Genomic DNA, 21424 nt, shown 5'->3' with positions numbered 1-21424 from the left:
GCATTTAGAATGCAAGGGGGCTGCAAGCACAGTATGTGGATCACGAGACAAAATGTCAGTCAAACAAACAATTAATTTTTTAAAAGCTTACATTTACTAATTGTGTGCCAAATTTATTACATTTCCTGGTGCACAGAGATTAGCTGCATGCAGACAATGAGGTGTGCAAGTTCTCAACTTTAGCCTTGTATATGCTCTATGGCTAACGGGACTAACATCATCTGGATGCATGTTTTAAAACTGACTGGAAGTTTAGGAACAATTTTTTAACTCAATTTGAATAATCTTTAAAATTTGGCTCTATTTTAAAAAGAGACACGTGTTAAGTCTCTAGTTTTTACTCTGAGCTTGTAAAAGAATATGCATCATTCTTGCAGCATCCGGAGGTGCAATGATTCATTTGTTGAGCTGTTGAAAGAGAAGATATCTTTTTCCACTATATGTCATTAAGCTGTTGCAAAATCTTGAAATCTTCTTTTCAAAACACCTCTGTACAATCTAACAACCTGGCAGCAGACTCCTCAGTTAGTTTTACATTTGAAGACAGCCAGCTGGTCCCTCTCTGTCCAGATCCACTAACTCTGAGCGACCAGTGGGCACAATGAACCCCGCTGAGGCCGGCTGACTTTGTTTTGAGAGGTCCACGAGCAGCTCTGACTTGAAAAAGCGCCGCTCCTGCTGCACCTCCACTGAGAACAGCGGAGGGGAAGTTCCCTCCTACTGCACAACGTAAACTTGGCTCCAATAAAAGCATCCGTTGGCACCTCGCTGACAACAGGAAATCTTTGTTTATCGAAAAACATCCCGTTGTTGGCCTCGGGGTGTATGACCCCTCTGGCTGTGGAGCTTACACAGCGTCACATGGCAGCCCTGTTGGAGCCTCGTATTTCATTCTCAGAGTTAGCTGAACAAAGCTGCCATATCCTTAAGATAAACAAGCACTTCATAATGTATGTGTGTATATGTAGTGACTTTACATTCTGCGTCAGACTCTCAGACCCTCGTCCGTTTCTTAAAGTGTCTTTTGCAGTGCATTGTTTAAATGGCACTCCCATATTCAGGGGCCAAAACTTCCGAAGTTTGAAGTTAGAAAAATACCACTGTACAATAACACTTCCATTCGTATGAGTGGAAATTACCCATGACAGTATGTATTTCCCCCTGACAAACACAGCACTGTATTTATAGACAGAACAACAGAGCAGCTGATCTCTTCAGTCTACCCAGTCAATGGGCTTTTATTTATGTTTCCAGCAACAGATCCATTTCATTCACAGTAAGAGTTCAACACATTTACATTTCCAAACAGTATATCCTTACATACATATGGACTATATACCAGAGAATGGGTTTATATGATTGGGTAAATACAGTTTAAAAAGAACAACTTCTTAAATCATATTGAACTGTCTGTGAAGAGTTATTTCTGCAGAGGAGTGGAGCAGAAAAGGCAAGAGAGACAACAAAGTTACATTTTCAGGATAGTCAAGACTCTTGTTGAGTGGTGAGTATCAGTGATGGGGAAGAACCAGGACAAGCTTCAAACTTTCTAAACCTCTTTTTAAAAGCTGAGAAGACTGACAGAAACAGAGCAGCATGACATCTGACAGGCTAAGGCCCCGTTTACACGACAACGTTTCATCTGAAAACGCTAAAACACAGTGAAAACACAGTGAAAAAAAATCTGCGTTTACACGGAAATGCTGATGGACTGAAACGCTGTAGTAAGCATGCCAGGCCTGTGGGTGGTGCCATAACTGTCTTGTCACCGAAGTAGAGTTGAGCCGGTCATCTGGTGTATTGGGAAATACCAAGTTAAAAAGTGAAGAGACAGTCAGCAGACACAGTAGATTGAGCAGCACAACACGGTAGTTCGCGACGGTTGTGACAACGGTACTGTTGTCCTGTTGAATGCTCGCACGAGGCAGAGTGTGATGTCAGCGTTTCCACTTAAAACGCCAGCTTACTGTTTACACAGCAACGGTGTCAAGAGCGTTTCAGAAAAATCCCACTCTGGAGGCCATTTTTAAAAGTTTGCAAAGGTCGGCTGAAACGCCGTTTCCGTGTAAATAGCAGACTGAAACGCAAAAAAACTTGTGCGTTTCACCCTAAAATCGTTGTCGTGGAAACAGCCCCTAAGACAGAGCTGTGTGACTACAGCCTATGGGCTCCCTGTGTGACTCCCTCTGCTCTAGCAACAACTTCTGTTTAAAGATCCTGTGTAAGAAAAGCAGAATCTGAATGTACATGACTTATTTTTAATGCCCAGTTTTGTTTTTAATCATCCTGTGACATTCCAGAAGGCTCCTACTGTGTGAAGTTGAAACACCCAATTTTGGACATAATTCCTTGACACAGTTTTCATTCTCGTGTTCCCGGTTTCTTATGAGACTATAAACAAAGGCAGAGCTCGGGATACAGAAATGTTGGCCGTAGGACCTCAACACTCATGACTCAGAGGCTACATCATCATCTTCATGCTAGCTTAGGGTTGAGGCATTAACTGGGCAGCACAGCCAGTCTATGTGAAGCTGAAATGTATGGAGCTCCCCCTGGTGACTGGCTGCAATGGAGGTGGAGGAAAAGAAAAGATTAAATACATTTTCCTCAAACAAGGTTTCTCTCATGATAGTTAATTTATATTTTACTGATTTATGTGTAAGCTTATTTTTCTGAGGTTTACTTTGAATAACTTATGTTACATTAACAAACTATTGACTTTATGATGATAAATGAAGCTCACTCTGTGTTATTTACCAGATTATCAAAACAGAGGAAGATAGAGGAAAGAAAATGTAACAAACATTGTATTAAACTTTTGATTGACCTTCAATTGAAACAATGACCTGTTCAATTGTAGAGTGTACCTACGTGGTAGGTCCTTTGTCTTTTTATAAACTCAAATACATGTTCTGGGTGAAAAAGGTGTGAATTCATAACCAACTTGGCTTGACTAGCCTGATCAGTTCTGTGAACCAGCACATTATGTCAACACACAATGGAAGGAGAGGTCAGTGTGCTGCCCATATCAATATACAGTCAGTAGTTTGAGGATTTAAAATTTTAAGTGGGACAATGGTAACACTGTATCACAACCCATAGTGATGCCTGAGATGGTAAACTGTGCTGTAATTTCATAAATAAGTACAAACAGGATGTAGATTTTATCTGGTTTAACTGTGTAAAAACTAGCTGTCCCATGCGAGATCATTTTTAATGCATCAACATGGCAGAGGGCATTTATTTCTGCAGCTACACAGAAGGTGAGTGTCATGTCAGTTCATACGGGACACAAAAATCATACGCCCCGCCTGTAATCAGCCAACAGCCTGATGATTGATTCATCACACAAATCACAGCAAACTCACACCACAAGGCGGTCCCTCTAAAACAACTTCCTTCTCACTCATCCCTGCTACACCTATGCTCCACACACATACACGATGATGCTCCTACAGCTTGCAAAGCTTGGTCTCCATCATCTCAGAGTCCTGATGCTTTTGGTCACTCTGTGCATAGAAGGGGGATTTATTTCATTTTCATTAGAAACAAAATTGTCTGAGTTGCATTTAGTTGCAGGGTACTGTATTTCACAGAGTCAGTTGTGTGGGGAGCCAAGATCATGTCAGTCCAAGTCTGATCAGCCAAGCCCAAACCGTCTGGAGTAATAGTCTAAACAGCAAAATTAGATTAACTGTGTTTTTAATCATTTAACATCTATTTGTACTTTTAGAGTCACTGATAATCTACCAGACTTAACTTTACCTTGTTGGGCAGGATTAGCACAGAGTCCTGGATGATGGACACTAGCTTCATTAGCTTGCCAAACTCTGCTTAATACCACTTATCTACTTCTGAAGTTCAACACCAACATACTAAAACTTATAAAGTCACACAGCCTGTTTCACATTTCTGTTAAGAATGCACATCGAAAGGTGGGAAAGATCAGGAAGCCAGAGTGTGTACAGTACGTGCAGTACCTGAGGTCAAGTCTCTTTAAGTGGCTGGTAGCAATACATGGTACAATCAGTCTTTCATCAAGGTGCATGTACATCTCATCAGTATCTTCACTCTGAATGCAACAGCTAGTCTTCCCTGTGCGGTTTATTCACGTCCTCCATGTTCTGGCCCTCAGCAGGATGAGGCGCTGCATTTCTGGCACTGGTCCTGCGGTTAATCCTCAGACGTTGCTCTGAGAACCAGTTAGTGATGGTCATGGCGAGGCGGAGGAGACCCAGGCTGATGCAGTGAACCTCCGAGGTGATGGGGATGTCAGAAAAGAGGGCGTGGTCCCGGCTCATGAGGGCACTGCGGCACTCAAAGTCTTTGACGATGTTGAGGATCTCTTGGCGCTCTGCCTGCCGCATCATGCCCCGTATGTTGAGCAGGGTGGAGACGTGCTTCTTCCTGTGGGAAGGAAGGATGCAGAGAGGAAGAGGGGCAGACTGGTGTTAATGGAAATCAGGTCTGTTTGGTGTCGTCAAAGGTTGCAATGTCTCTAAATGAGAATCACTTCTCTTTGAGTCATAGCAGATGTTTCTGGGAAACAGGAGTAAATTTAGTTCCACTTTCTGAGAAAGTAACCCCAAGCCATGATGGTGTTTCGTTATCAGTGTACATATGGAAAAACAAAACTTAAATGGATTAGTTTGAGGCCTGTAATAACAAACTGCTGAATCTTTACACACGAGGAAACAGTTTAAATGTGTTTGTTGTTGTTTCTCATTTCTTGTTCCATTTTTAACTGAAGTCTTTGACAAAAAACTGGGACCAGGTAATACTTTACAATCACTATCACATCCACAGGTATCATAAAAGGTACAAATAACCCCTAAGCGTGGCTTCTACTGCAACGCAAAACATGTTCGAGGAGATTACAAGTCTCTACCTGGAGAGGTTTCTTCATTATTTTTTTTATTTTTTTGTGAATTTAAAGATGCTGTGAGAAGGATCTGTTTTAAAAACACTCCATCGCCACCTTATGGTCCAGAGTCTCCGCACTCTGTCGTAAAGTACTTTTAGCCAGACGTGTGTTTGTTTTAAGAATTAAATGGAGATTGGATTGAAACTAATTTTCTTTGTTCAAGACAACTTTCTACTATATACAACGCACCGTGGTAAGGTATTTATTAGTAAAATTACGTAGCGCTACAGTTTGAAACATGACATCAAGCAAACGATGTAGCAGTTTGATATATGTTAGCAACATCTGCAGTGCTCCAACGTATCTGTAGGCTAATGTGACAAAAAGTAAAGACTGTAAGTTTGTACATAGTTTAGTAGCCATTTATATTTAGCGCAGTTAGCAGCCCGGTGCTCTAAGACATGTCTGTAATGTGTAACGTTAGTAAATCCTGGTTAGCTATGTCCTGCCAGTCATCTACCAATCAGAGCTAACGTAACCTCACTCTTTATTTTATTGATAGACTCTCAAGTTTGAACAGACCACTGCAGAATAACTGCTGACTGTGGGCTGGAATGAACATTAGCACAAACAGCTTGGTCCCTGTGTTATAGAGTGATACAGCCTGAGCTAAAGGCTAATTAGCCTTTATGGCTAATTAGCCTTTAGCTCAGGCTGTATCACTCTCCCTTTTAGCTTTCTTCTGCTCCTCTGTGCTTTTTCTGTCCGACAGTTTGGCTCCTGTGTCCACCATCACTACAAAATTAGTCATAAAAATGAAACAGGTCTCTGTGTTTTATCTCTTCTCACTACTCATTTTCATATGTTGGCGTGGCATTGTCATACAGACCTAGACGAGCTGTAAATCAATCTGGTCTTGCTCGACCTGATCAAGACGCTAAGAAGCAGCAATTTTAAATAACTTGTAGCCAGCAATACTGGTGGTGGGTTGTGATCAGGCATATATCTAGAAGGGAGACTTTTTCAAGATCACTTTCAAACTCCTCACAGCCCCTTTAATAAGAAAGGCGAGGTGTTGGTAGGTTGTTTTTAAGATTTTTCAAGAGGACTGGAAACTAAAGAATTAAATCATAAACTTCAAAAGAAAATGTTTACTTATATTTCTAAATCATTAGAAGACTGTTCTTTATTCCAATCTCAATTTCTACAGTAAACAGATTCTGCTGTGCACTTAGTTTACTAATACAATTGGCTGACATCTTTGGGCTCACCAAAGATAAGAATACACAACTTAAACATGTGTCTATCTTTAAAAAAAATGAACAAAGAAAGACAAACAGAGAGGCTATTGAAATGATAGACTAAAAGGAATCAGCTGGTGTGAGTTTTGGTAAATAGAGTTCACTCACACAAAACCTAGGTTGAGAAAATTCCACCATGTGACACTGTGACCTGATTTTCGCACTGTTACATGACTGTTTACTCATCAACAAGGCTCAAGCAGAGCTGTGTGTTTAGGGGATTGATTAAATACCCATGTGTAGATACAGCCATTTGTTCATGAATGGACTCAAGGAAGGTCAGCAGCCTTTGATCTCCAAAAATACCAGCAGGGGATGCCATACAGTAAACAAAAGGGGTGAGCCAAGCAGTGAGTTAGCATGTCTGCAGGTCTGAACTACTACGTTTTGCTCTCCTCCCCACACCTCTCCCCCTTTGATTCCAAGTGTGGCACCAGTCTGTCTCCTGCAGGGTGGCAGGAACAGGAAGTACTCGGCAGCAGCTTCCTGTCTGCTCCTCTGAGGGTAGTGCGTCACACGCGGTCGTAGGTTGCCAACCGTCACCTGAGTCTTAATCTTAACACAAACAGCCCGAGTGGCTGGGACTCCCCCCATGAGGCCTCTCAGCCTCATCCATTCTCAAAACAGACCCGCACTCTGCTCCAAAAATAGCAGAGTTAATGTAGATATGTTTCCGCGCTTCTTTTCCTTGTTTTGATCCATTGTGACAAAAAAAAACATCCATGCTTTTACATTTTTCTTCACTCTGGCTTTCGGCCAAAAACAGCACTATGAATGTGTAGCAGTAAGCAGAAAAGCAAATGGGACCTTTGAGGGTACAGTGCAGTGAATATCTGTTTTTATAGATGCATCCTGGTTGCAATAAATATGTCCCAACTCTGATAATTTGTTAAAGCCCCTACCGAATATCTGGAAACTCTTTGACCAGCACAGCAACCTCCATCTGGATAGAAGGAGTGTCCTCCAGCAGGATGATGTCAGCAAGGTGGCTGATGACGCTGTCCAACCAGGAGGAACTCGATTCCTGAAGACATGCATGAGACAAAAACACAGAGAGAACACATTTAGCATGCAAAAATAATTTTACAAAAAAGTTCAAACTTGTCATCGATTTCTGCTCTCTGATTAAAAAAAAAAAGTAACTTGTGGTGGATATGACCACCACGATGTCACCTAAAGGTGTCATAAGGACCTGAACAGTTTATGTCACTAATTTTGTCTGACACACTTACTAAATATGTTTATACACTTCAGGTTTGACTTCCAGCCTATTTCCAGCAAATCAGGACTTCTCCTCACCTGCCAGCACCCTTTCCTGCCCTCTCCATACAAGTTTCTCTTGATGATTCATGGTGGCACTATAAAAACATTTCCCATAGTCTGTGATTAAGCAAGTTATTTAAAGCGTAAATCTAATAAGTTTCGAAAAATGTCATACTAAGTGGAGAGAATGAGAGGAATACTGGAGCTTATGTTTCTCCTCTTGAAGCTCTGAATGAGTGGCCACCTGTTAAAATTGTAAGAGTTGCTATGCAGCAGCACTGTAGGTCTTAATGAAAAATATATTCAACCCATGTTCTGAACCTCATTGTTCAGTGTTTTCCCGACATTATGCTGTCTTTTAAGCCAATAGTTACCATATTTAGACGATTGGGTAAATACCCATTGTTTAGTCTCTATCCTGGTTGGCAGACCGCCGTGGAAGCGACTTGTCAATCACAGGTAGTTTTGCTCGAATGCATGCCCTGCATACTTGATGTGACGGACAACATCCGGAGAGAGAAATTCCACTATCCAGTGACTTTTTTGTTATGCGCTGTTGTTTGAAATGGGTTGCTTTTGAAAGAAACCGACATGATGCTAATGCAAGGTCACTTTGGCAAGGTGCCTCCAGAGAGAAAACAAAAATAGCAACCTTGGGTCTGTCCAAGAGCCAGAGAAAAGGGCTGGAAAAGTGCAATCAATTAGAGGACCAAAGGAAGACAGAAGCTGGAAGTCCCCTCCTGTCTGTTGTCAGGTCTCTTGTTTTTACTTTTGTGTTACAGAAATCATCAGAAGCTAACAAAGGTGACACACAAAGAATACTTAAATGCATGCAAGAATTGTTTACTGAGGACATACAGAGGCTTATTTTCTGTTAGACTAACATAAAATCACTGCACTACATCTATCTCACTATTCTTCTACTGATAACTGGAATTTTAAGATAAGCCAGGACGCACAGTGAACAATCAAACCTTCAGGGGAGGCTCAGATTAACGCCTCTTCAGGCCAGAGGCCAAACATTAAGATGATTTCTGGGTGGAAAACAAAACCCCACCTCTGTTTTTCTAGGTCCTGTTGTTCCTTCACACACAGCGGAAGAAGAAAGCAGGATTCTTTGGCCTGGCATTCTCTAAATATAACAACGTCTTTTTTAGACAGCCATTAAAAAGTCAACCCCACCTCCCACCCACAAGCTTCCAGTTTCCAGAGACACTTCTTCCCTCTCCTCTGCAGAAAAAAAGGCCATCAAGGCCATCCCAGAGCCACATCAAAGCTGGCCAGCTGACAGGAACAGGAAGTTCCTTCTGAACACAGCGGCTTCCTGTTGTCAGCCGAGGTGACGGACACTTGTTTGAACTCCTCGCAGAAAAGGGGGCAAATGCCAGGCTGTCAGGCCTGGATGTTTTACAAACTCTTCCCCTGCTCCGGCAAGTGCTAACGTAAGCGTAGTCCATCCATCTTCATCCCACTGATGGCAGCCATTTCTCAGAGCTCACTGTATCAACACTGTATGAGTTACTCCTGACCTGGGAAGTTTGAGGGTCAGGCTCCATTCACAGCCTTCACACTCTGCATCCCCTGTGCCAGCTCTAAGAATCAGTCATTCAGGAAAAGTGGTGAAGCTCTGCTTTGCCTAAATGTGCAACAAACACTGATAGAGAAAAGACTCACCAGATCCTTGAAGAGTCCTTTAAGCTGTTTGGCTTCATCTTGCAGACGGATTGCCATCCTCTTCCTCATCTTAGAAGATGTGCAGATGACCCGTCCTCGCATTATGGCTCTGACGTACTCCACCAGGACCCTACGGTGCACCTCACCCACCAGAGTCTGTACGTGGTTTGTAATAATCATTGGGTGAAGAAGTGTAGAAGAATAAAAAAACATGTAAGTCACCGTGTGTGTGTTTGTGTGCTCTGCATTACCTGATACGGTGGAGGGTCCATCCTCCTGAACTTCTTGAAGTGCTGTTTGATGCTGGCTTCGATGGCTTCAAATGCCTCTGTGTTGTTCAACCATTTTCTCTTGATCAGTTTGTCAAAGAAGGGCTGCAATGAGAACGAACCAACTCATGAACAACAGTTCTCACAAATACACAAGTTTAGTTCCTGTTAAGGACCATTGGGCTTATTGCACTGGTTGTAGGCACTTAAAGCAAAGAAAACGGTCAACTGGAAAACTCCAGAGAAAAAAAGTTTGAGACAAGCACATACTATTTGGTGTCCATTATTACTTAAAGAAAATCATTTCTATCCTCACTAAGTTTTGGGGTCATCTTTGTTTAAGTCCTGTCTTAACTGAGGAGAATAAGTAGGATGTGTACCTTTGTCCCCTGTTGCCCTGCCTATTCAAGACAAGTCTGTTATACTTTGCAAAGTTATTCAAACATTTATCCAGCATCACAAATGATAAAAGGGCAAATGCAAACACCCAAATGGTCACCATGACTTTATCTGGGCCCTTTCTTCCAGACCCTTTTGCAACTTTTGCAGTAAGTTGGGAATGAAAGCCCTGGTTTAGCCTAGTGTTGAAGTCAAGTACCCATTGTACAGTGGATATAGTCCTCAAGTGTGCGACCAAGGTTTAATTCAAACCTGCAGCCCTTTTCCCACACAAACCTGTAAAAGCCCAAAAATGTAACCTAACATTCTGGGATACTCACACTAAATGAGCAGGCAGAGATGTAATGTTTACATCACACAACCTAAAGTAGGAGCATGACCTAACAGGATTACCAACAAAAAAAGCTCTTTTTTTTTTTTTTTTAGAAAATAAAGCTAAAGACGTCCACACCTGTACTTTCACATGCAGTACTGCAAAAAAAAAAGAAAAGAAAAGGCAATATAGCGCCTGTCTCTTTTACTTCATCTGCCATCACACGGTACAAAATAGTGTTTGTTTGGACCCTCCCTTCACCACCACTTAACTCTGTATGTCTGATGCAAAGAGGAAAATGTGTGAGCATGCAACTTTTGAAAAGAGCCTCTAAAAACATCTTTAAACACTGAAACACTGATATCATGCTGATGCAGAGTTCAGTGTACAAGTTTTGAAGCGATGGTGCTGTGGCTGAATCTTATAATTCTTGCTCGTGGTGTGAGTCTGGTTGAAGGACAGCTGATGAGGTTGACGTACCCTGATGTGGTCAAACAGTCTGTCACAAAGCACCCTCACTGACTGGTTGAGGATCCTGTCCAGGGATGAGTTAGCTCTCTGGGCCGACTCCTCGCTGCACTGTGGGTCACACTGCCTGCAGCGCTCTACCAAGGACCTGAAGGATACATGAGATATGAGCTAAACTTTCCACATCTAAAACACTTTAAAGTTAATAAATTTGAATCAATCCAGTCAAATAAGTGGTTGCTCACCTGAGAGGAGGGCAACAGTTGACCAGAGCGATGGTCCTGGAAACATATCCATCTCCTCGATCTCCAAATTCTGCCTGAGTCTCATGAAACATCTCGACCTTCTTCTGGAAACTGGAGGCAGAGGTTTTATTAGAACAGGCGTGTTGCAGAAGAAATATTTGCTTGAATGAGATCAATAATTCTTCCTTCTTCCTGATTTGAATCCTTTCTTGAAGCATCTACTCACTTGTAAAGGAAATCTGCCAGTCCAATGAGACTACAGCGGGCCACTCTCGCTCCAAGAAACTGGTTCACAGATGTAGATCTGTCCAGGTCCAACTTTATTCTCTGGAATCACAACAAACATCATGGATTAGACAGTTACATCATGAACAAGTGCTATAGTTTATTATACTAGAATAATAAATAAGGTCTTTTTCTGAGAAGTATTTCATTGTGAAAATGAGGTGTTCATGTACCTGGATGACTGAGCGTGCCAGATGGGTCTGAAATTCTTCTATGTGCAGAGTTTGGGCCCATCGTCTCTCCTCTTCATCCAGAAGCTGGATCAGCTCCACTGTCACCTTTTCCTGAAAGTCACAGAATGAATTCAGCAAAATGAGTGTGAGAAGCTCCTTAAAACGAAGAATTTCCCTCAACCTGCAGATCTTCCATTGAATCCACATCCTGCTGAAAATATCAAGTTATGTTTCCCCTACAGGAAACCTAAAGTGGGTGCTTAGAGCATTTTAACCACGGTAACCAATGTTTTGATAAAGTAATTCCCATAAATACATTTTTATATTTAAGATGTTTTTCTTCCAGAAGTTCTTGGGACTTTTAGTTCCTGAAACCAACAGGAACCCCAAGGAATGCCACTCCAAGGGGCAGATCAATTACCCCAGAACTTCAAATAAGTCCCAGTTCCTGTGGTCGAAAAGCCCAGAGTTTGGAGAATATTCCTGCAGTTGAAAAGCTACTTTAGTAGGTTTTCTTGAGAGTGAGGCAGTGTAGCCTCTGGGTGCCTTTAGGCATGGGCCTGATGGTAAAGGTCTTGCAGTATACAGGGCACTCTTTGACATAGCAGCAGAACAACTTGTCTTGGCCTTTAGACCTCAATCAAATCACAGGCAACCAGGAAGGTAGTTTTTTTTTACTTTTTTATTGTAATGAAAAGTAGTTACCATAGAACAATAAAGATCAACATAAAAGTGTATATTCTTACCAGGCCAGACATGACTTTCTCTGGGTTAAAAAACAGTTGCCAAAATGACACACCTGTTGCTTTGAATATGGTCCATGAACTATGACATCTCAGGTACATTGTACATTTATACATCTTTTTAACCCCTTCTGTGTGTGTGTTTTTCAACGCTGCTTTTGCAAAGATCTGCAAAACAGCCTTTTTTATGCCAATAACTGAAACGACCGATGTATACCATCCAGTTTCTTAAAGAACAGCGCTGAGGTAACTTACCTGAACGATACTGATGCAGTCTTGCTCCAGCCTGTCCACCGTGCCTTGGGGCAGAATGGGCTCCAGTGGAGAGTAACTGATTGGTGTTGTTGTGCTGATGGTTCCCAGGACATCCCTATGAGATAAACACAGGTGATTACCTAACAAGTTCAGATTTCAGGTCTGTTGTTTCAGTTTAAAACTTCATCAGTCCAAAGAGATGATACCCTACCTGTTGTAGATGTTGTAGAACCAGTCCAGCAGGGAGTAGACGTCTGTGATCTGTAGCGGGCCGCTGGTGATGGTTCGAAGGCGTTTGGCTACAGCTCGATGGTAACTTTCCACATAGACCTGGAAGGCAGCAAACTCCTCTGGGTAAATAGACACAGCATTCCTCCTCGCTGCATCCAGGTCATCCACCATCCGACTTCTCAGTCGCTCCAGGTATGACGCCAGCTGGCCCGCCTGGGTGTCCACCTGATGGGGTAAGCTCCAGTCTGCAGCCTCCGCCACAGCCTGCCTCCACTTCATCTTCAGTCGCCTGGGACGATGGCTGGGCTGCACCTGAGGAGCCTCTCGCTCCAGTTTTGTCTCCTCTCTCAGAGCCCAGGCAGCGTCAGCATGCTCCTCCTGCTGGATCACCAGCACCACCAGCCCGAGGTTGGGCCCAGCGCTTGGTTGGCGGAGAGATTCCCGTACCACATCCCACATCTCCCTCTGCAGGGCCTCGTACAGGAGCTCCACATCCTTGGCTTTACGCCTGCTTGAATCCAGAGTTGCATTAGAGCTGAGGGATTCTTCTAAGGATAAGGAGGACATGATGCCAGGAGGCGGGCTGGGACTAAGGGTTGGAGTGAGGCTTGGAGAAGATGTACTTGGAAGCAGAGACAGCAGCTCACACTCCCGCTCCAGCTCCTGGATGTGTGTGTCAGCCAGGAGAAGGTCTCTGTGATTGACCAGCTGCAGGATCTCCAGTACTGTGGGGAGCAAGTTAAAAAAAAATGTGATAAATGGCTCATGAGTGCCTGTTTTTATTTGTACTGGGTAGCGCTACATGTGTCTGACAGATAAAGCTGTTGTTGCTCATTCTTCTATTCTCAGGAGCTCCCCTGTGGAGTCTGTGAACGGTAGCTTGGTTGAACTTCTATCTAGAGGAACCTCAGAGGCTGGAGGAAGTGCAGTCATTTCCTGATTTCACAGTCTGGTGGTGATTGAACCCAGTGACTCAGGGACCTTGGGACCTCTCAGCCTCATCAGAGAGTTGTCTAGGATAAGGAGGAAGTGCTGCTGAGGCTTAATCAGGACGCACAAGTTTATCTAATGTAATTGAAACTCCTTGCAAAGGATGCATCATGCTCCAAGATTTTTTTTTAGGTCTACCTTGGTGTGGTTTCTGTTGTTGATTTGGGAGGAAAAAAACTGGTGCAAAAGTGAGATAAATCAGCAGATGAAAGATGGTTTCTATTTCACTTGAGTTTGTATATCTCTAGCACTTTCCACTTTTTGTTTTGAGAATAAAAAAATCAGAGGATGTTATTAAATCAGCAGTAAATGTAAGAGGCATATTTTGAAGATATATTGCTGTGAAATTTTGAAGAAGAATAAAAAAAGACAAAAGAGAAAGGTAAGTTAAAATCATGACCAAACCATAGACTGTAAAAAAAACATGTAGTTTGTGTGATGTCAGTCACTGTTTTTGGGACATTTTGAAGTCCAGTATTATCCCTTTGTATAACCTCAATACGTATAGAAATATTTAAAAACAAAACCTTAAGTGTGCCATGTGCACTAATACGTAATCGATTCAAACAGCCAAAATTGTGGGTTTATTAGGTTGTTGGTGTGTCGGCTGGATAAATGGTCTTTCTAACATGGCTCAAACTGGGGCTCCTCAACTTTTGGAGCTAGCCTTTAGTGGACAGTTGAGGAATTGCAGCTTATTTGCACTTCAGCATTTGCCACAATTTTTAACATCAGAACTTGCTGCTTGATACTGACAAAGGAAAATTAATGCACTGATTGAGGGAGAGGGGTGTGATGTACGCACAACCTTCAGCCACTTTCACTTTTGATACTTGAATTATGTAAGGTTGTTTGCACTTGCAAGCAAATCTACCAGTCCTTAAAGGTAAAGTCCGTAGAGCTTTTTCCTAAATAAGGATGAAGCTTGGCTTGACTTCCACTTGCTTTCTGGCACTTGGGGAGCAGTTTGGAACAAAGAGCGTTTCGAGCTAGATTTCCACAAACCACGTATGTGTCAAATAAACCATTGATTAGCTTGTGCTAACATGCCCAGTCAGGTCCATGGTTCTCACGTAGAAACATGATGCCACAGGTGTTTGCTGTGCTAGTGAGTGTGTTCATGTAGAGAGGCAGTGGGTGTGGGCTGCCGCTGGCACTGAGCCAAGGAGGGGGAGCCAAGTTTGAAGGTTGTTTACTAACAAGTAACAAAAATTCACTCGTCAAATTCAAAAAGTTTTTTTCCTGATATGATATCTGCACTTCTTACTCAAGTATAGCATTTGACTCCTCCATCCAAATTAGGTTCAGTCTGATCCAGATTTCACTTCTCGACTTGTCTGTTACCTGAGAGGGGCTCTCTGGCTTTCACCACCGGCTCCTCTTCAACGCTTTCCTCGTCAGCCTCCTGGGAGGATGCCTTGTCTGACATTGACTCCCTCTTCAGCTTGCCCAGACTGACCATCCTGAGGAAGGAGGGCCGCCTGGAAGCCTCCACCTCATTGTCAGCGCACAGGTTTCCACATGGCAGGCTCTCTCTGCGCTCCTCTTTACGTCGACCTGTGAACCTGTAAAATGCAGACACACAGCAGAAAGAAACACCATGAATGACCGCAGCTTGTAAGAATACATAACATCAAGTTACGTATGCACCCCTGGGCTCACAATAGGACTTACTGTTTGTATTGGACAGTTTGCCTTGTTAGCAGCTATGTTTGGAATGTAACGCATTCACACATCTGTAACTGTTCCTAAATATAGCCCCATTCAGCAGGAACACAACATGTCAACGACAAACAAAAGAGGTTCCGTTTATCTACAAGTTACTATAACACATTACATAACTCTGCAGGAAATAAGCACACTATAGGCTGTTCTATTATTGAGCTACAGCACTCAGGTTGTCCCCTCTAAGAGCTGGAGGTTGACTCCTCACATTCACAGAGCCCAGCTGTCCTCACAGGCCTCCCGTCTCTTATTCATGCAGTGATTGTTACTTAACTGGTATTTCCTGAGGGTGAAAGAGTTCTACTGATTTCACTGGATGTTTTTTTGTTTGTTTATTTTTTCAATCTTTCCAATATTTATTGGTTACCACTTTCTTAAACTGTGGTTTTTGGACCATAGGATGCGCATTAAAAAAAATCATTCAACCCTTTCATGTTATTTTAACTGCTTAATTATGAGCATAGATTAGTTTGGCAGTGCAATTAAGAAGGCATGTTTACAGCCTGGTACAAAAAAAAAGGTTCAAATTTTGTTGCTGATATAGTCGTAGCACATTGTATTAGGCTATAAATGTGTTTATTCCATCTGCAGAGAGGCATTTTTTTATCATGGGTGTTTTAGGCGAGCCTCAAGTGGACACTCAAAAAACTGCAGTTTTCTCTTTCACACTGTCATCCTTTTAAACAATGCAGGTTGCCACTTTTTTATGTAATGTATGCAATGAATTCTAGATTTTGGCCTGGAACTGAGTAACAGCTTTTAATTCTGTACAGTGTTCTTATTAAGGTATCTCAGGTCAGACTCCGAAAGCCCTCAGAAATTATGACAAACGATTCGTAAATCTTTTAAGACTTTGACTCCTCTTCCTCCTCACTTCTCCTTACCTTAGTAGGGTCATAATTCCTTCAGAGCTCCTGCGTATTCCTTTCTTTTTCTCCTTCCCATGCGGGAGCGTGTTTGAGTCTCCTGGACTATAGTGAGGAGTGTTGTGCCCCCATACATTGCGTCCTGATATGCGAAGCCCCTTCCCAAGTTTCCCAAGGGTTTTCAGAGGCGATGATCCACAGATCCGCTCCAGAGTCCCCTTCAGAGGCTTCCCTTTAGGGTTCCCGGCACCATGCCTCTCTGCGTTCACCTCGTTCTCCTCCTCTTCACCATCACGGGAGGACCTGAGCTGGAGGTTACCCCTGACCTCCCCCATGATGAGGCCCATGTCCCCTTCATTCCTCTCGTCGTCATCCAGATCCACATCATCGAATGGGTTCAGGCTCTTGTTCAGGTCCTTGAGGTCATTCAGCTCCTTGAGATCATTCAGGTCATTCAGGTCCCTTAGGTCCAGGTCCAGCCGGGGGAGGATCAGTTCTCCGTTGACTCTGGGGAACTCATGGCAGCTCTTAGACCGTCCTGGGAGTTTCTTCAGAATGGGCATGGTTACAACTGATTCTTTAACAAACTGAAACATAAAGATAACGTCAGATTAATTAACCAGGTATTAGTTGGTCGAAGGTCAAAAGGTTAAAAGCATCATCTGATTATCAAAACTATTGTAGACCTCAAACAAAAGAATGAATCACTCCATTGATAATTCCGGTGCAAAGGTCTGAAATGTGACGCTGGAAGTTGAACTTATGACTTTTGGCAGAGACGATTTTGGCTCCTCATCCATCAGACGGTTTATATAACCAGAATCTAAAACATCCTCTCACACAGTTATGTAACGCACTTCACTACGCAAATAGGAAACATGTGCTCAAAATATTGTCGTGTTTACACGTGCCTTATGTAAATAATATTTATTGCACAGGAATTACGTGAATGAAGCAAGAGAACAAGCGCAAGGAAACTCCTCCACCGTTTACTGAGCCAATGATGGATGTCTTCAACAGTATTAACTTTAAATTAAAGAAAAGCAAAATAATCGGCTGCTCTGACCAACTTGTGCTCACTTCGTGGAGTCCAGTAAGTCTGGTTGTTGCTGTTTTTTCTTCTTAAATGGGCCAACAGTTTTACATGCAAATTACAATAAAACTTTTTCTTACTTTACATAATCTGGAGAATTCTATTTCTGCTCTTTTTTTTTCTTTCAGTTTTTTTGGGGGAAGCAAAATTCAAACATACAGTTAATGGTATTTTGTTCAAATCCAACCTAAAAATGTCACATGTGTGGAACTTTACAAGGGGGTATATGGTGAAACCAGTACAGATTTTTAAATGTCTCCGATGAGGTTTTCTTTTTTTTATCTAATATTGTGATAAAAAATCTCAATTCACCATCCTGTTTTCACTGATGATGCTCACAGGGATGGCACATAATGATTACATAGTTTTCAGTGCATCTGTTTTGAGTCATCAGTTCTGGACTTAAGTTTGCCAAACAATGACGGGTCAACATTTCGTAAGCATGTCCTAAAAACGTGTCTCCTGTGTGCTCCAGGATAAAAAAAACATACAAAAGGGAATACAATAGGTGGTATTTCATAACTTTGGATGATAGTCAATCAGATAGAGAGCTGAAGTCTGAAGTTTACTCCTTATATCTAACTCAGGAAAGCATTTAGAGTTATCACAACATTATTAAGAGTCTGGATGGAGAGAATCAACAATAACTGTTTCTGTGTTCCCATGAGCACGTCAGTAAACTTTGAGGATGGGTTTGAAGCATGTGAACTTGTCTTCACCCATGTCTAACGGCGCATTATCTCTACCCTACTGAGGCAGTTCCTTTGGTTTTGAGCTGGGTGATGGTTTCTTTAACAGAGCTTCAAAGGAGAACAGACTAAAAGCCTTCACCTTGGAAAGTAGGACAGGATTTGTTACATCATTTCAGGCTTTGTACACAGGACGCTCTAATAACTGTACTGTCCCTCACTGTCACTCACAGGAAGGTCTACCGACATTGTGAATAACACGTTGTGTAAAATGCTTGGTATGTTGGTCCAGTTAGCAACGTCCTTGGCATCGACATTAAAGCATCCCCGCTTGTTACAGTTTGTGCTCAGTTAGGAAGCCTACACGCCCTCATACCAATATTCTGAAGACTAGTTTTACAGACTAAGGTGAAGATGAAATCAAGACTGGGACGCCCCTGCCTCTGCGGGGCTCTACAGTCAGTTTAGGGGCTTGGATGCTGCTTTAGTCAGCACAAAAATGCTAAATTCAAACTTTTAAGGAGAAAAACTGTGTTCTTATCTCCACTGCTTTAGATTTTATACTTACTGGTATTGATTTATTCCTTTTTCACATTCTTACTTTAATTATAATCCAAAGGTTTTTTCGGGATTGAATAAAGTATTTCTGTTTCTGATTTAAAACACCAAAGCCACTTCACCATGCTCTGAGTACATATAGGGCTGTACCTCCCTGAATTTACAGTATGTAATAATAAAAAATACAATGCAGGATAATATTCATTCTTAAATGATCTAACTGGACATTTAAATGATGAAAACTCAAACTTATGAATCACTGCTTCTTTTGAAGCCAGCCTCATAAAACCAATGTTTCAAGTCTATTTTAGGCTTGTTTTCTTTTCTCAACGACATTTCCACAACGCTTTGTTTCCCGGTGTCAACACAGTGTCCTGCTGCTGTCCACTGAGCAGATTGAGTCTAAAAAGTTCAGATTACTGATTTCAAGTATTTAAGGGACTCCAAAAAATGTCTCTGCTTCTTCTACTGAAATCATGCAATAACTGTTAAGTATTGACTTTAGGATTATTTTGTCTCTATGTGAAGCGGTACATTAATATCCAAGAGAAGGAGAATGTATTGACACTGTCAACCACAAATACACACATTTTATAAGTCTTCTATTTTCAGGGAAATTCAGAGTACCTGTGTTTTTCGACTTACTTTTTGATGACTCTTGATTGACTCTGTTTGTTGCAACTGTAACCCAAACTGTGCCAGTTTGCCTATATGCATAAAATGATCCCACTTTACCTCTTACACTTTCATGAATGAGTGGTCAAAGCGTGCTCCATGAGCTTTTTCTTTCTCTACATTTTCATGCATTCAACTTTTGTTCCGTGCATTTTGAACTCCTCTTCCTCTGTTTTTCCTCAGCCTCAGACACTGAGCTGGAACTCCTTGTTACCTCCACTTTTACTGTCGATCAGATATCTCAGAAAAGTGCACGACAGGAAAACATTTGCAAACGGCTGTGAAGGAGTTTACGACCCCCCCCCTCCAAAGCAAAACATCTTCTGGAGCAAACAATAGGTGATATGAAGAGAGCAGACATCATTAAGAGGTCTTTACACAACAGGATGCTGAGAATGTCCCACAATAAACTATGATTGGTTTTCTTATGTTACAAAATTAATGGGGTTACACAATTTTTTTAAAACCCTATCAATGACAAAAACATATCAAATCTAATTAAGGAGCACAACAAATGTTCTGGTGTTGAATTCTAATTGGCTTCATGACACAGGAAAAAAAAGCAAACATAACCTCCTTGATGGGCACAAAAAAATGATAAACTCTGATAGTATTCCTGAAAGAAGCCACATGTTTCAAGAAATACATTTAAAAGCATTTGAGCCCAAAGTCAAGGACTTTTTTCTGGATTCAGAGACTGAGACTCACCTGATGAGATCTCCTTGCAGTCTGTCAGCACAATGTCATCCTGGAGTGTGCTGTCTGTGCGGGCTGCCAGGCTGTGGAGTGTGTGCATGTGTGTATGACTGATGAGTGTGAGAGCGTGTCTGAAAGTACTCGGTGACTCAAGAGAGCAATGTGGCTGCCTGTGGTTTCCTGACGGGCTCTATTGTGATGGAAGGTGATATGTTTTCCTGAGGAAAGGCCCGTCCCGTCCTCTCTACCCCATCCTACGCCATGGACCCCCCCAAACCCTCCCACATACACACACAAACACTCACACACACACACTGGGGACCTTTATAATTGCACTAATTGCATTAACTGTACCGCAGACGGACAGAGGAGGACAGAGCATTCCCGTGCAGTTTTAACATTTCTGTCTGCTATAAAACCTCACTCTGTGTGTGTGTGTGTGTGTGTGTGTGTGTGTGTGTGTGTGTGTGTGTGTGTGTGTGTGTGTGTGTGTGTGTGTGTGTGTGTGACAGTGTATAAGAAATACTGGGTTACAGGATGATTCAGTGTCCATGGCCTTGAGTCCAGATTCCATTCCTACAGCAGCAGCCGTGGATTTTTCCTCAGCGGAAGACTTGAGGTGCTCTGACCTGCGCTGAAATGACCATCCACTCGGCTATATTGTCTTTTCTTTACAGCAGCTCCAAGGTCAGAAAAGCCATGCAGGACTCTAAAGGCACACAAACAACAGATAAAACAAGTGACGGATATATGGGAGTCACGTGTGTCCATTTGTGCGTGTGTATGTACCTACATATGTGTCTGACTCGCATGCAGTTATAGAAAATTACCAGTCAAAGCAGAACATCAGCAAGAGAAAGAGTCCTTAAACATCCTTACATTCAGCATATGGCTTCTCCTGCCCCCTAGTGGACAGTCAGGTGTATGATGACGGGTGGAGTCTCACTGTTGTGTTCGTATAAGACCTTTTAATTAGGAGGAAATACCAGTTCAAGTGGGGGTTCAAATTAGACTATCAAAATTTTCATTTTGTCTTTATTAGGTATTAAAGCCTTTGTGAGGTGCTTTTGGTCTGTGTTTCAGTGACCATGAACAAAGTGATTCTCTTTCATCTCCTGTCTAATCCTGTCCTGTACATGATTAGAAAGTGCATCTAAGCTGTTGTAGGAGGAAGTGGAGCTGAAAAAAAGCACTTAAAGACTCCAGTTCTGTAAAGGTACAGTTACTTTGAGGAAAATTAACAGATGTAGATATACAAGTCAGTGAATCTACAGGTAGGGATGCACGATATACTAGTATCAATATCTGTATCGTCCAATATGTTATCAGTATCGGCTGATATTGACTCATTAGCTGCCAGCATTTTCAGAGCATCTTGAACTAAAATGGTTTTCATGTCTATGTAAACACCAAAACTATCTAAGAAGAGCTGACCCTCGTCTTTTATGTGTCTCTTCCCGTTTTTGATCCAAAAAACAGACAAAACATACTTTTTTGATGGCCTTCATCTTGGGCGCTCCATTTTTTGATCCTCTCCATGGTCGTATTATATCATGATTGTGCCGCTCTGAACTACCTCAACACATCATCTCAGATTGTTTTTGTTGTTTGAATCGATATCCGTAAACATCCGTTATCGGGCATGACAA

General features: G+C 42.1%; 1 protein-coding gene across 2 annotated transcripts; it reads right to left on the bottom strand.

Annotated features, from left to right (window-relative positions):
- Nucleotides 1-1239: 1239 nt before the first annotated feature.
- On the bottom strand, nt 1240-20006 carry exoc3l2a (exocyst complex component 3-like 2a). 2 transcript variants are annotated; one of them, XM_074671489.1, is made up of 13 exons: nt 19788-20006; nt 16083-16651; nt 14818-15038; nt 12464-13208; nt 12253-12367; nt 11255-11365; nt 11023-11123; nt 10797-10907; nt 10564-10699; nt 9354-9476; nt 9103-9258; nt 7068-7189; nt 1240-4407 (listed from the first exon to the last, which is right to left on the bottom strand). In XM_074671489.1, the coding sequence occupies exons 2-13, from the start codon at nt 16625-16627 to the stop codon at nt 4086-4088; spliced, it is 2808 nt and encodes a 935-aa protein (XP_074527590.1). In that variant the 5' UTR covers nt 16628-16651; nt 19788-20006; the 3' UTR covers nt 1240-4085. The 2 variants fall into 2 exon arrangements, with proteins under 2 accessions (XP_074527590.1, XP_074527589.1); XM_074671488.1 differs by lacking the exon at nt 19788-20006 and having other exon boundaries at nt 16083-17202.
- Between the last annotated feature and the right edge of the window lie 1418 nt (nt 20007-21424).

Source organism: Halichoeres trimaculatus, unplaced genomic scaffold (assembly GCF_033239565.1).
Source record: "Halichoeres trimaculatus isolate MK-OKI-2021-1 unplaced genomic scaffold, fHalTri1.1 fHalTri1_scaffold_6, whole genome shotgun sequence".
Taxonomy (NCBI): domain Eukaryota; kingdom Metazoa; phylum Chordata; class Actinopteri; order Labriformes; family Labridae; genus Halichoeres; species Halichoeres trimaculatus.
Note: the sequence above shows the minus strand (reverse complement) of the source record. Positions and strands in the feature narration are given on the sequence as shown.

Coding starts and splice junctions, on each gene's coding strand:
- exoc3l2a (XM_074671488.1), bottom strand. CDS start 16,660: ATGTTTCAGTTTGTTAAAGAATCAGTTGTAACCATGCCCATTCTGAAG. Junction 11,366..12,252: donor ACTGCATCAGTATCGTTCAG/GTAAGTTACCTC, acceptor TGTGACTTTCAG/GAAAAGGTGACAGTGGAGCT. Junction 9,477..10,563: donor GACTGTTTGACCACATCAGG/GTACGTCAACCT, acceptor TTCTCATTGCAG/CCCTTCTTTGACAAACTGAT.